This window comes from Corapipo altera, unplaced genomic scaffold (genome assembly GCF_003945725.1).
Source record: "Corapipo altera isolate COAL_440 unplaced genomic scaffold, ASM394572v1 0, whole genome shotgun sequence".
Taxonomy (NCBI): Eukaryota; Metazoa; Chordata; class Aves; order Passeriformes; family Pipridae; genus Corapipo; species Corapipo altera.
Window position 1 is genome coordinate 18,437,285 of NW_020884872.1, and position 12,951 is coordinate 18,450,235.

A 12,951-nucleotide genomic window follows, 5' to 3' on the forward strand; every position below is an offset into this window, starting at 1 on the left:
TGGTACTGATTTTAACAATAACAAGTAATATCTCTATACAGCTTTCAACTCAGCTTAACTCTTACAGGCCTTTGAAAAAGTGGGCAGGCATTTCTGAAATCATATTGCAGATTAATACTTTAAATCTGGAGAGATATGAATTAGTTCTCAATACATTAGCTCAAGAACAAGAAGTACCTTATCACAACAGCCAAGAAAAAAAAGGTAAAGGAGACAATACTAAATCTGTGCTTTCACAGATTCAGAGCTAATTTTAAATGTGACTCAATTATCTCTGATATTATGTTGCAGAAACACCTCAAAAGGTAGAAGATACATATCTAGCAACACCCCTCATATGACAGACAGGAACTGAGTTCTCATATCCTGACTCTGAGCTCAACAGATGGGCTTGCTGATCAGAAGTAGCTAATTAAACACCCTGGCAGAGAGCTTATCTCCATTGATGCCACTTGTAAAATTCCTAGAGACCATTTAGTCCAGCGTTTTGTCCCTGTATTCACCATTATGTGTTTAAAACCCAAAACAGTAGCAATTCATCAATTGAGGCCTGAAACAAAGTGGATATAACCTCTAGATTTATATATTGAACTGGGAGTATAATGGAGTGCCTTCAGATTGAAAGGTCTGCATGACTGGTTTTTCACAAAAAGCAGTTTTCACGATTCTTGGTTGCTAAGCAGTATCATAACTAATAGCTTAATATGCTTGATTTTTTTCTCTATGATGTTGATGAAGAAAGAATATCTTTAATACTAAGTCCACCAAAATTACTTGATTCAGTATATGAAGGAGTCTAAGCCTAGAGCCAGAAATTACATCTGAAAAGTGGTATTTTCAGCTGCCGTGAGACAACAATGATGACAGGCACTGTCTCGGAGCTCCCTTTTACACTTTTGTTTAACTGTGAGGATCCAGACTAGGAAAACTGGTCCCCTAACATACACAGAGTCAAATGGCAGCAACAGAATCCTTATCCATTTCATGACGATGGTGAGGAGGGTCAGTATTGATTAAATTCATGTTAGCACTTAAAACGCAACACGCCAAGTAAAATCCTGGACTGTTCCTTCTCTCCAGTCTTACAGCAATACAAAATTAAAACATAAATTCTACTGCAGAATTGAAAGAATCCTCTAGATCCTCTTGATGAAAACTTGCTGTGACATTAACTTGCCAAAGCAAGAGTTATTTCAGAAAGGTTTTTGAGTCATTTCTCTTAAATAGAAAATAGAGCCAACAAGAAAGAAAAGCCTTTAATGAATTTCACCTTGTTCAGTTCTCACTGTGCAAACAAAGCCTTTTAGTGGAATTCCAGAGGACGTCAAATACTAATTTACTCCTCTTACAGTTTCGAGAAATGGACTAATCTAGCCTAATTTAGTAACCTAGAAGTAAGGTTTCTACTCTAACATACTTTTCTGTTCCCTTTTTTGAGCCAATACAAAAATAAAGCTTTCTGAAACTAGGTAGTTTTTTCCAAAACAAGTATCTCAGATGGATCACCCTCTTCAGGTGCCCACTTCTCCTTACAAGTTGTCTCGATAACCATTTTAATTGAAGTGTGAACAAAATACCACTACTGTACCCTACTCACTGTTTGTTTTATGGCATAAGCAATACTTAAAATTTCAGTAAAATACCTTACTAAATAAAATGACACTTTACACATAGTGGGATCCTTGTAAACTAATGCATACTCAGCACAAGCTAAGATAAATAAGCCATTCATGGAAATTGCCTATAAACATCTAATGAGGCAAAATATTTGTTAGATATACTTCTTTAAGTGTTTTTTAAAAAAAAGGTTGGTTAAACTGATCCTTAAAAAGATACAAATGTAACATTAACCAATGATAATGAAATATATGTACCTCTGAGGACCCATTAATTGATACTGTAGATTAATACACCTTCTAACACATTAGTTTTACATTCTCGCTCACTTTCAAATAAGGAAAAAATTGCTCCATTGTGCAATGACTTTAATGTTATCTCAAAGTACTTATTGTTAAGTATGTGTGAAAAGCTCAAAGTACCTGTTTCAGCAGCAAAATAAAACCAAGATAAGTAGCTGCTCCTGATACAATTTTGAACTGACTGCACTGCAAATACACCTTCTTTCTTAAGTATTCTGTTCGCTTGATCCTTGTCTGGAGTTTGGCCTTACATTTAGAAAACTGAGCTTGTTTCTTCCCTTTTTGAATTTCTGTAACTTTCTGTCTTGAATGAAACACATATTGATCACGGAGATAAGTGACAATCATAAAGCTTGACCTCTCTTTGTAAGTGAAACCATAAACATGTCTTTTGAGCTTGTGCTCTAAAAAAAATCAGGAGAATATAATATTGTGCAAAAGCCATTGAACATCACCCAGAAATAATGAGTCCAAATGTCTGCAAACCATACTGTATTCATATTTCTGCAACCCTGGCTTTCAAAGAACGACTTGAACACTAATTAAGTGTTGCCAGCAAAGCAGAGCCAAAAGAATTCAATGGATCAGAATGACCTACAGGGGATATTTATAATGAATATCCCCAATAATCTCCAGATCTGAGACCTCCTAGGATACAACAGTATCCCTCAATTCTTAAAAAACAAACCAAAATCTTTCACCAGGTTCCTGCTCAATACCCCCTGGAATAAGCAAAAGTGGCTTTAACACAGCTTTTTACTTAAGGAAGATTATTTTCAGTAATTAATGTTTAGAAAGCACACACATAATTAAAATATTAAAATGCAATAAAATGGGAACATTTCTGTATTATGCACTCCATTTAATTCCTTGCATTTTCCTGTAGAAAAACCATTACACAAAATGGACTTGTTTAAAAGACAAGTCTACCTATTTCTAATCCTGTAGAAGTAAAGAGGAGACCATGAGTTTGGCACTGATAGGATAAGAGCTGAAAGAAAAACAAATGATTTGACAGAACTTACTCTGAGTTATTTTGTGGGAAATTTAGAAATACAGCAAATTTATTGATTAGGATATGCTTTACCTTAGTGAAAAAAGATTTAATTGATGTTTTTTAGATAGCCTTTTTGGTGAACTTTTTGAATTTTCTTTTTTTTTAATTTAAGATAGATTGGAGCAGAAATTATCTTTACTGTTTTCTTTTCCTTCAATTGCATAACTCTTTTCATAAGTTTCACATAAGTTTTGTGGAAAATAACTAAACATTGCATTACACGAAAAACTCTAACATTCAGGGTTGACACAACATCTAACCTTTGTGCATATTTTTGCTCAGTTTTGTGTTTTCCTAAGCCTGTTTAAGTATGACACTCACCTGGTTGTGAAACCTGACTTTTTTTTTCCTCACGCAATTTGGTTTTTTTTCTGTTTGACATACTATGATCTTTAGGCCAGTATTTTGAAAGCAGACTAATTTTTTCCACGCTCTCTGCAATTATATTAAGACAAATTGTTTCTGTACTTTACAAAAATCTTTGGGGGAGAGCTGCAAAAAAATAGCCATGGAGTTTCACAGCATGAATATAAAATATTCTCAGTAAGAGACCACATAAGCACAGAAAAACTACAGTGTTGGAGTATCAATTTTTCATGTGCTGCAGTGACCACAAGATGGTACAGTGTAAGATCCTGAAGGAAAAGAGGAAGAGGAGGCCAATCTAAAGTCAGACTTTGGCTTGTCCAGGGTACCAGTAAGCAGAGTCCTGCTGGATGCAGCTCTGAAAGGCCCAGAGCCCAGCAGAGCTGGGTGATGATCACAGAGTACCTCCTCCAACTGCCAGAGTGGTCTGCTTCAATCTTCAGGAAAGTAGGCAGGCACAGCAGGACACCAGTCTGGCTCCACAGGGAAAGCCTGATGGAGACCAGTGCATAATGGAAACAACCCAGAGATGGACATGAAGAGAGGTTACCCAGGACAAACACAAAAGCCCTACCCTGGCCAGGCAGGGATAGGATTTACAAAGCTCATCTGGCACTGAAAGTATTCCAGGATGTGAAGGGTAACAAGAAGGGTCTCTACAACTACAACAGCAGTGAAAGCCATGGAAAATATGAACTCACAGCTAAATGGAGTGGGCAACCTGACGAAGGACACAGAAAAACCTGAGATGCTCAATACTTTCTTGGCTCTGGTCTTCAGTGGCAAGGTCTGCCACCCTGGTCCCCGAGACCAGTGACAGAATTTAGGGAACAAAGGTAGACAAAGACAGAATCAGGGATTGCTTAGGTAAGAGGGGCCCTCATAAGTCCATGGGCCTAGATAGGATGCATCTAAGGCTACGGAGGAAATTGGCTCATGCTCTCTTGAAAGGCCACTGGTCAAGAACAAAAACATCTGCCCAATGTAGTTGTGAAATCTCCATATTTGGAGATATTAAAAACTTGATTTGACAAGTGCTGAGCAGCCACATTTAACTCTGACACTACCTTACCTGGAGCAAGAGGTTAGACTGGATGACCTCCAGAAATCTCCTCTCACTTCCTCTATGAATTTAAAACACACTCATTGTTGACTACTGACATGCTACTGCCAGCAGGAAAATAAGATTTCAAAACTTCTTCCATGCACATTCAAAAATGTAGATGCATTTAAAAGTTGCAGATGTGTCTAACCCATATGAAAACCTTCAATTATATAGAAGAGATTCATTATTTCATTGATGTAAAGAACTGCTTCTGCTATGGTGTCAGGACTGTACACTGACAGTGTCTAATCATTCCAGATGTCCCCATTGGCATGAAAAGAAAGCTCTTAATTTCAAATACTGTAACATACAACCCCAATACAGTTCACTCTGAGTCTCTTCAAAGAATGAGTCTCTGTCAAAATTCCAACAGCAGACAGATTTTAAAAGCAAACGTAGAATTACAGTGTAAGGAAAGCATCACTGGAAGCTTTCCCTGGAATGCAATAAAACTCAATTTGACACTACCTATGTAGTCAAATGTAATTGGGAAGGGTGACATTCTACCGAGTTTCTCATTTGAAGGCAGAGTATCAGACACACAATAAATTCAGTTTGTCTCAGGTCTAATCAGTCTATTTCCTCGCTGTTATTACTACATATTGCTGATAGCAGAGAACTGAGATAGAGATCCTAACTCCCCCTAAATATCAAAGAATCAGGGAAAAAATGAAGAAGGCAATATGATCACTTTATGAAGAAATAAAGACATCAAAAATGAGTATAAGACCCATTTTTGAGGCTTATGCTGGTGGTCAACACAGAGCACAGGACAGACATTAATTAGAAACAGGATAGCTCCTGCAGTTCATGGGTTCTACTCATCACAAGAAGCTCTTGGCAAACTGTATTTGTTAGTTGACTAGCAGGTTAGTACTTTTGAAAAAAATCTGAAAATATATTTTGTGTAATCCCACTAACACATATAGAGGCATCAGCATTGTCCGCATTTTAATACCATTTCTGTATCTTCTTTGGAAGTTTTGTTCACAGCTGAATCCCCAGCAAATGAGCACTTGTTTGCTCAAATTGTCATCTACGGGAGGAGTACAACTATCATGGCACCTCCTGCCCAAATTTCTGTAAAGCAAGTATGACTTCTCAAAATTGCATGAGTAACACTGAAAACGCTGCACAGGTACTGGTTTTGAGAAGAGGTACTTGCATCATTAAAATCTGAGTATCTCTCAGAAATCAACTAGACCCACCAATGACAAAGGGAATACAGAAACAAAACTGGAGTACAGCAACCAGGCTATTGGAATTTAAATTATTATTTTTTATGTTTAACTTTTTAATTACTTGCCATTTTGCTTTTCAGTGCAGTAACATTTCTTGTTACTCCAAATGTGAAGATTATTATGTGAACCGCAACACATCTTTTTCTACATCCTTAGCATTTGACAGCCACTGTCCTTTCTTCCCTTCTACATCCCATTACAAATATTGACATTTCTCCTTTCCTGGACTATCCACCATCACTTTTTTGTCTGATTTTCTGTGTTCTATCTACACATCTCTGCCTGCTTTTTACACACAAACTCAACTACCTGCAATCCACTCAAACACTCCTTGAGCTTCTCTACATATTCACATGCACTCATTCACTCTCAAAAATCAGCCCACCAAATTTTCTTTCCTCTTCATAGAAGACAAACCTGACTTTACTGATGTAAAAAATGAACAATAATACATCAGTGACTGGCACTTCCTTGCTCCAGGAATTATCTTTTCAACAAGCCCATACCAAAAATGGATACCAGGAGAAAACTATTCCTCTTTTGATACCCAAGTACTTTGGAGCTGTTGCAGGATTTTATTATATCTTTCTCAGATACCCAGACGACATTTTAAGAGGACACTTCATTTCAGTAATAAAATAATTTGCCGTTCTTCGTTATGACTAAAGCAACATTATTTTCTCTTTTCTCAGCCGTGAGAAGGTAAGACTTGCTGTACTACTGAATGACTGCACAGGCAATAAGCCACTGGGTTCATTGTTTAAGTGACAGGACATCAACTACCTGACAAGGTCGATGACTCTCTCCCTTGGAGCAGTGCTGACTGGCTCATCATTAATCATTATGATCTGATCCCCTGGTATAAGCTTTCCTTCAGAGGGCCCGCCTGCAGAGGAATGAGAAAAAAAAGCACAGGTTAGCAGACCATTGTAAATGCATAGACACACTCTGTTGTTCTCATACTACAGGTGGTTTTTTCCTTCAACTAATGACATGTTTAACACCAACATTATTTCTGACATTACCAGTACTTCCTCACCAGGACAATCTTGAAAGCTAGTGACTTAGCAGCTTCTACTGAAGTTCCTCAAGTTCCAAACCCATATATAACCACATAAAATAAGGGCTTGATTTTTGGGAGGGCCAAAAGAACCCATAAGGGGTGGACTAAGGTACCCTTTAAGGTACGATCAACCGTACTTTACCCATGCCTGATCAATGTTTGCCCGATATTTTGTAAGACCACCCTGAGAAGGATTATTTTTCCTGCAAATAAATGATCCCATTTATCTACTGTTAAGATCAGGAAATCTTTTTCCATGGTGTCTATGCCAGACCTTCCTCATCACAACACACTGTTTCCTGTCCCAGGCAAAGCAACACTAGAGAATGCCTTATTCCTCTTTCCTAAGAAACATCACTTACGTATTTGAACGTCACTCACAGGTGTCTCCTCTGAATTTTCTGTTCTGGGCAAAACAAACCTGCTTTCTTCAATTGAAGACAATAAGTTTTTATACCTCCAACCTCTGAGTCTCTTTTCCTCTGGATTCCTACCACTTGATGAACACAGGTACATCCAAAAGCATTGCCACTTTCAGTTAGACATGGATATTTTGCATTTATCTGAATAGACAATCAGTCATGTATGTCTACATGTTTTGGATTCCAACATTGCCGAAATGCACATTGAGTTTATGCTTTATAAAATGCACATTAAACTTCTCAGCACAACTACATGCCCAGAAGGTGGTGTGACATCACAATCACTAATGAAAAGATATATCCTCTCTGTCTCTGCAATTAAACTCTGCAATGATGATAAATAAACCCCAGAATAATATTACAAATAGGAAGATAAAGTCTTAAAAGAAAACATTTCCATACAAAACCAATTGAGCTAATGCTGTTCCTTTCCTTTGCTTTGAAAACTTTACTCCACTTCTATATCCAGCATAAATGAACACAAATCCATATAGGAGAATGTTGTCCTGGGCTCGTATTTCCTCCTATTCACTTGAAACAGAATATAATAAACACATCCTCCAACTTTAACATAAAACTACATTAATAATGCCAAGTTGAGAGAAATAAACTGTATGGATCTAGTTCAAATATTAGTTACACTGCTCACTTCATGTGAAAGCAATATAAATGAAATCAATGCACACACGGGGGTAAATGACATCAGAACTTGACAGATCAATTTTGCCTCTCCTCTGCTCTCTATGGGGGTTCTGGAGAATATATTGAACAAGAGCAAAGTCAAATCCCTGCCCTTGGCTTCATAGTATTTTTATATAACAACTGAACTTTTAAGCATTGAGAGTTTTTGGGGAGACTGCTATTCAGAAGACTGATCAGTCCCAGGCCTGATCCCTCGTAACTTTTTTGATTTATTTTGACCTGGCTTTTAACCACATAGCTATACAGATATATTCACTAAAAAAACCCCCAACAACAACAACAAAAAAAACCCCCCAAAACAACAAAAAACCCCAAAACCAAACCAACCAAACAAAAAACAAAAACAAACAAAAAAAGACGCAAAACACAACAAAAACCTCCAAAACCAAGCAAAAAACCAAAACCAAACCAAACTAAACAAATAAAAAAAAAAAAACAACAAAACCCAAACCAAACCAAACCCAAAACAAACATCCCCAAAACCAACAACCAAATAAAAACAACCAACCAACAAAAAACCAAAAAGAGCCAGCAATAACATCCTCTTTCAAAAAAAAAATATTGTTTTTAGAAACCTAGTTCTTCTTGGTAAGCTGATAATGAAAAGAATGAAAAATATTTAAGTTTTAATCTCACTACTCAACATACCTCTTGAAAATACTGATTCAATGTCAATGAAGGTGATAGCAAGCCAATATAAAGATAAGAGTGAGAAGACCTTTCCTTGAATGAAATGAGTTAACTTTTTTCAGGCAAACAATAGTGATGGCTCAGAGCATTAATTCCAAACTGGCTTTTTGTTAACACATTTACATAATGTTCAATAATGAGTGTGAGGAAGGAAACCAGTGGATAATACAAGGCTTAAAATCCTACCTAGTATTTGCGATTACTTTGTCTGTCTGAATATTTCAACAGTACTCAAATTTGTAACTGCATTTCATCTCAGTAGACTGAGTTTTCTTCCAGGGTCAGGTGGGGAAAACATACCTGGTGTTACTGAGCGTACAACAACTGGCTTTTCACTACCAGCCACAAACCCAAATCCTAGCACAGGATCCCTCCTCATTTCCACTTTCCGAGGGGCTGGAGGGGTTATTTGGCAGCTCTCTATTCGAGGGTCTTCAAATGTGGCTGATTGTGTCATGTGACTGTGGAAAAAAAAAAGATGGAAAAAGGAAAAAAAAATCATTAAAACATGATTTTGTGGTATCTACTTGAGCCAAGCAATTTGTGCAACGATATGAGATGAATATCTGAAACGTTCTCACTAGAGGAACTAGAATATCAGCTTAATAATTTTCTATTATATTTTCTTATGCGTAAAGTAATAATGCTGCTGGCAGGTTTCAAATACTAATCAATAGTATCAGGCTATAAAGAGGCCTCTTTTTGACAGCACACATTTAATCATACCCCATATATGAAAGAAAAATAACTCGACAATAAAGCCTTTGTCATCTGTGCTTGAATTTTTCATCCTTCATTTTTTGGAAGAGAAAAATAATGGTAGTGACCTATTCATAAAGTAAAAGACAACAATTAGAGTCCACCAGCTGTTTTATAAAGAGAGAACACATTTAAATCTGGTTTTCTAAAATGTTAAGCAGGTTTCTTTGGTGAGTCCTCTCAGACTACCTAAGGCACAGGTAGCAGCTCTGTATTTACTACTTGTGTAAAGTTTCTGAAGTCACTTCAAACTATTCCAGACACAAAAAAAAAAAGATATTAAGAAAACATATTTATCTGGAATTACTAAAATACTTTCATCTACAGCATTGTGACAAAGTTTATTTACTGTACCTAGAAGAAAAAGTCCTCATGGATGGAGGGAAAGATCTTGATTTTTCAAGCAGAAAATAGAAAGGATGAAAATTATCCAACATCATATATCCATGAAAGAGGTAATGGTTTAAAAGCATAGAGATTTAAAATTAACATTAATAAGCACTAAAATATGGCTGATGCTGTATGTAGTCAGAACCAAAACATACTTTGCATTTTCCACCCAATGCCTGGAGCTTCCCACTGAATCACAATGACCAATTCCCAGTGCCAATTAGACAGACAAACAGAATGCTCCAGTGTTATACCCTTCCAAAGGCCATCAACTGAACTCATGATTCAGGAAACATAGTCACCACTGCAGGCAACAAGCAATACCTGGTCAGCACAGCATGAAGACAGATAACAGCTCATGGATCAAGTTATTGCAGTACTGACAGAGCTCAGATAGCATTTGTTTGAAGTTGCCTAGCCAAAAGTTAAGTCCTTTTTTATCTTCAACAGACTGTAAGTCTGCAAGTGCTGAACTCACTCTAGCTCCTGGCGGATAAATGCAGTAGACAAATGGAGCCAAGTCCCAACCCCGCCTGCAGAGAGGCTACAGGCTCTGAGAAAGGCAACAACCAGGTGCCCACTCTAAGCACACCAAAATGCACATCAGAGAGGCAGATATCCCTATAGCAGTACATGGTATCATCAGTTTGAAAGTTGGCATCCTCATAATTAATTAACAATAAGAATGTCAAGTAATTTTCCCATATCTTTGATATATATAATATGTTATAATATGAGAATTAAGGGGCATACCATGCAACCAGTATTGTTGCTCTCACCTCCTGTCCCTTTTTCATTTGCAAATACAATTCCCTGAAGAACTCCAAACAGGAGTCCAAAAGGAGAAAAGCATCATTCAGAGATCTATTTTCAGCATCAATGACACACAAAAACTGCTCTGATCTTTCCCCAGTACATACACCTTCGGTGTGACATCAGTTTCCATTCTCTTCATGGTCTGCTTCATTACTGATATACAGAAGAGCAAAATCTCAGTAAACTCTCAGTGGGAGTCTATTTCTGTTACTGGATTTTTCTAGGGCTTTTCTTCAAAGAAACTCTCTATCCCCATCACTAGATTCAGTCTGCCTAAGAGTAACATGCTGCTTTTTTATGCATATGATCAGAGGCAGAAGAAGCTACTTTCTTACAAAAATAGGAAAGCAAGAGAATATCTCTGTGCTCTACTACTATCTGCATAAAGTAAAGTCAGCAAAGAAAGTGTATGTTTTTTACTAGCTGGTGCATCACATCTGGTACTTTATTCTCCTCCTGTTCTTCCAGGTTTTGTCAGTTTCTTTTCCATAATTTTCTATTGTTGATTTCAAACAAACTGTTAGAAAACCCAGAGAATTTTATGCAGACTCTTTAAGAATCTATCTTTAAGACCTCCGAGGCACCTCGTCCCAAAAAGATTCCTATTTATGATTTGTGCTGCTAGACATTCAAACATTTTGTCTTTCTAATGAAACAATTTCTGAGGTGTCACTATTTCAACTTGTGAGCTTTGTTTTGGTAGAGAACATGAAACTCTGTATTTGTTACCTCTTTTAGATGACAGCCTTACTAAATTTCCCAAAAAGTTAAGATGTTCTATTTAGTCATTTCTTCCTAACAGTTGTTTCCATTTTTGTAGCCGGAGCACTACAAGCCCAAACAGAAAGAGTCTTCCGTCTCCAAAGAGAAAATGCCATATTTACAAGCAATTCAAAAATACTGTTTGAGCCTTGAAAACTAATTTCCTGCCATTGTACATCCTCTCTCTTCAACCACCTGTGTAGTCTGGTTTAAAAACTAAATCATGATGGAAAGAAACCCAAACCAACCCCCAAAACATCCACCAACAGCTGCACCTCAGATAACAAACTGTAAGAGGAGACACAGAGAGTTGCTCTAAAGAGCAGCCCTGCTATCGATGCCTTGCTCCAGCCCTTGCATCAGCTGGTACTGAGAATTTGCAGCAGCGCAGCATCAGTTATTCAAAGCCTAAGCAAGAGGATCAGCGAGGAACAGTCCATCATGATTCTGAGTGGTGCAGCAGACACTATTGATTTTTAGGGTTATCCACCTTGAAATACATCAACTAAAAAGACTTTGCAGCTCACGCTCCCACAGCTTGCTGCATCAGATATTCTTGTGTCATTCAGTACATTGGAATTGTATTTCAAGAGAGCAACAAGATATATGAATATGATCCCAGAAGAGATTAGATGAATACTCAAAGCTTTGTGTGATGGTACATTGACAAACTCGCTTCCTCCTGTGGTTAGTTCATTATTGAGATGCCAGTTGTAGTACCACAGCTCAAGACTAATTTGAATTTTGCATTAATTGGAAGTATTTGATCTCCATCTCAGCTATGAAAAATATTGGCATCTGCAGAATAACTATGCTAGAGTTCTAAACCAGAATGTAATAAACTTGAACTCAAAACAGTCACTTAAGGGAAAACTACACAGAGCATCATTTATACTGTGTAATATAAGAATAACTGCAACACTGCAACTTCATGTTTGCTTCAAACACAGTAAAAAAATGTGTTTAGATGCCACAGTTCTTATACTATACCTAAAGATTCACTTTTCTGAAGGAAAAATGGAAGAAAAGGAAAAACCCAGAGATTTTAAGTATGAACTGTTCTTTCCACATACACAAATGCAAGCTGCCCTCAGATTGCCTTTTCAAAGAGAGATACCTATTTCCTAGCATTTTCAATGGCTGAGCTGAGTTCCCGCTTTACAAAAGGCTATCTTCTCTGATGCACTCATATTGTAAGCAGTGGGAGACAGCTGCCAGTTTTAGGGAAAGTAATTCTTAGAGAATTTCTGGAACAGAGATTTTATACACCAGACTCTTCCAAGACATAAACTACCAGCTATGGAAAATCATAACAGAAGTGTAATTCCAAGCACTTACTCTCAAAAACTATCTGTGGCAACCGCCTTACTCAAAAGAGAAGTTAACAGAGGAAATGAGAGAGAAGGCATCTGAGCATGCATGCACCAACATACAGAGAAGAATGGAGACATTGCAGGGTGGCATAAAATTCATGTGCACACTTACCCACAAAGGGGCCTACAGTGAGCAAAGAGGAAGAAAATTAAGGAAAGAAAAACATCTTGGGGAACACTATCAGCTGCAACACAACCACCAGCACTTGCAAACACAGTTCACCTGCCCAGGACATTAAGAGGAACCTAATGTAGCATGTGTATACCCAAATTCATGCTTAGCTTA

General features: G+C 37.3%; 1 protein-coding gene across 6 annotated transcripts in view; it reads right to left on the reverse strand.

The window, feature by feature from the left end:
* FRMPD4 (FERM and PDZ domain containing 4) overlaps nucleotides 1–12,951 on the reverse strand; it is a 299,234-nt gene that overhangs the window by 58,909 nt on the left and 227,374 nt on the right. For all 6 annotated transcript variants that reach the window (XM_027639238.1, XM_027639254.1, XM_027639273.1 and 3 more), the window contains 2 exons: nucleotides 8,866–9,026; nucleotides 6,472–6,574 (listed from right to left, as the gene is read on the reverse strand). In XM_027639238.1, coding sequence (XP_027495039.1) covers nucleotides 6,472–6,574; nucleotides 8,866–9,026 — 264 coding nt within the window. The remainder of the gene's footprint in view (nucleotides 1–6,471; nucleotides 6,575–8,865; nucleotides 9,027–12,951) is intronic.